The sequence below is a fragment of the Colobus angolensis genome, unplaced genomic scaffold, assembly GCF_000951035.1.
Source record: "Colobus angolensis palliatus isolate OR3802 unplaced genomic scaffold, Cang.pa_1.0 Scaffold166, whole genome shotgun sequence".
In the NCBI taxonomy this organism is placed as follows: Eukaryota; Metazoa; Chordata; class Mammalia; order Primates; family Cercopithecidae; genus Colobus; species Colobus angolensis.
The window spans coordinates 3,519,579-3,522,128 of NW_012114777.1; the positions used below are offsets into that span (position 1 = coordinate 3,519,579).

General features: G+C 35.2%; 1 protein-coding gene across 3 annotated transcripts in view; it reads left to right on the forward strand.

The window, feature by feature from the left end:
- TCEA1 (transcription elongation factor A (SII), 1) overlaps nt 1-2,550 on the forward strand; it is an 80,920-nt gene that overhangs the window by 60,930 nt on the left and 17,440 nt on the right. For all 3 annotated transcript variants that reach the window (XM_011937591.1, XM_011937592.1, XM_011937590.1), the window contains one exon: nt 923-994. In XM_011937591.1, coding sequence (XP_011792981.1) covers nt 923-994 — 72 coding nt within the window. The remainder of the gene's footprint in view (nt 1-922; nt 995-2,550) is intronic.

Below are 2,550 nucleotides of genomic sequence, written 5' to 3' on the forward strand. Positions count from 1 at the left end.
GCCTCAGCCTCCCAAAGTGCTGGAATTATAGGCGTGAGCCATCACGCCTGGCCAGTTTTGACTTTTTGATTCTTTTCTGGCATTTCCTAAAATCTCAGGTCCTTTGCTATGTGCTTAAACTGCTGGTCACTGATTATTTCTTGTTTGGTGCCATTTTTAACTTTTAATCTTGCTAAACAAATGCTTGAAGAAACCAAACACATCTGGAGTTCTCTCCCTCTTGTTTAAAAAAAAGAAAACCAAAAACCTTTGTAAGCATCTTACTGGCTGTGTAATATTTCATCAGATGGATATACTCTTACTTTATGTCATTACTTCCCTGTTGGATATTTGTTCTTAGTGTTGTGCTGTTGTAAAATTACACTCTTTAAACATCCTTTGTATTTTTGTGTTTTTAATTGCCATCTTAGAAATAGATTCGATATCAAGTTTCTAGGTTATAGAGAATGCTGCCTAACTTTTAGAAAGGTTGTTGCAGTTGTATTTGTCAGACTGAGATATTCTTAATTTTTGCATCTTGTTAATTTGTAAGAGAATATTGACATATGTTTAAATTTATTCATTTCTGTGCTGCTTACTGATGAAATTGTTTTTGAGATCCTTATTCCAAATAACTTACTGCTGAATTTTAAAAATATTTATTAGCTATTTATTAAAAAAATAAGGTGTGACTAGAGGATTTTCCCACTTATCTAGCATATATTAAACAGGAAAGACAAAGAAGGACTTAGGAAAATGAAGTTTGGAAATGTGTGCTTTGCTGACATTATTTAGCTTATTTAAACTTGTTTCAGACTTCTATTCATTTTATTGTGGTACCATTATATTTATTAAATATTATATATATTTATGTATAACATTATTTGGGTTGGGGTTTTTTTATAGTACTGCAAAAAGTACATGTAATTTAATTTTGCTGCAGGTACAAACCCGTAGTGCTGATGAACCAATGACAACATTTGTTGTCTGTAATGAATGTGGAAATCGATGGAAGGTATGGACCCTCTTGGATTCATATTATACTAACTTACAATAGAATGATTTCTTCTGGTCTTTTCATAGGTCTGCCTAGATATCTAAATATATACAGATATGCTCACACTATCCAGTACTCTTGTAGTCCCTGACTACTTGTAATGGAATATACTATCTTGTTACCCTACTAGAAATAAAAGAGTATTAACTTGACCGTACCACCTTTATTTGTTTTGGTACAGGAAATGGGGAGTGAATCTTAACTGCTCAATTATTATATCACCATCCTATTTATACTATATTCATTAAGTAGTTTTGACTCTTGTACTTCAGAAAATCTCTGTGTGTTTATTACTTATTTTAATAGATCTTGATTTTGGAAAAATTTTTTTCCCTTGTTGAAATCAGACCCAATGATTTCAGTGTTTATTTTAGAAATTACAGATGAGCACTGCTGTCATTTTGTACACTTTTCACTGAGCTTTCATATTGCCTGTGTGCTCTTGAAATTAGTCCCACACAGGCAAGTTTATATTATTTAAATGATTCATTCTTGAGTGATTTTGTGAAACAAAAGCATAAAATTTAAATTTGGGAGCAGAAATACACATCAGTACTAAAAACATTTTAATTATTATAGATGGGGATGTTAAGGGTGTGAGTTTGGGAGGCTTATGTAGTAGGAATTTAGTCTTTGGAATCATGCAAACTGATTTTGAACTCCCTTGCCACTTCCCATTACTGAACTGTATTGTTCTTATGTATTAAATGTAAATACTACCCACATTTCGGATTGTGATGAAGAGTAGAGATAATATGTTTGATGTGCCTGGTAATTGTTGGTGTTCTAAAAATGCTGGCTATTTTTATTAGTTTTTCTGAAGTTTGTACAAGATTTTTTTTTTTTTTCATTTATACTTACATAGACTTTTCAGTTTAATGCTCCTTTTGAATTATTCACGTAGCTTAAAGCATTTTCTAAAAATCAGAAGTGAACTAGAAGCCCTTTGGGCCAGAGTCCCAAACCATATTGAGGATATCCATTTGGCTTCTTCAACTCCACTTTAAGGGGTTGGGGCCAGTACCTATTTTATTTATTCATTATTTTTTTTGAGACAGAGCCTCACTCTGTTGCCCAGGCTGGAGTGCAGTGGCGCTATCTCAGCTCACTCATTCCTTCATCTCCCAGGTTCAAGCGATTCTCCTGCCTCAGCCTCCCAAGTAGCTGGGATCACAGGAACGTGCCACCACGCCGAGCTAATTTTTGTATTTTTGGTAGAGACAGAGTTTCGCCATGTTGGCCAGGCTGCTCTTGAACTCCTGACCTCAGATGATCTGCCTGCCTTGGCCTCCTAAAGTGCTGGGATTACAGGCGTGAGCCACCGTGCCCGGCCAGTACCCTTATTACGTACAAAGATTTAGTTCTGAGCTGGAAAGATTACTGCTATTGAAAGTATCTTCATGGTTTGAAACAGTATTTCCTACCCATCTCAGGTTGCAGAAGTTGTCATTGGTCTAGGAGAGGGACATTCACCTTTTTCAATCCTGTTGAGCAAATTTGGCCTGTTCTCTTGG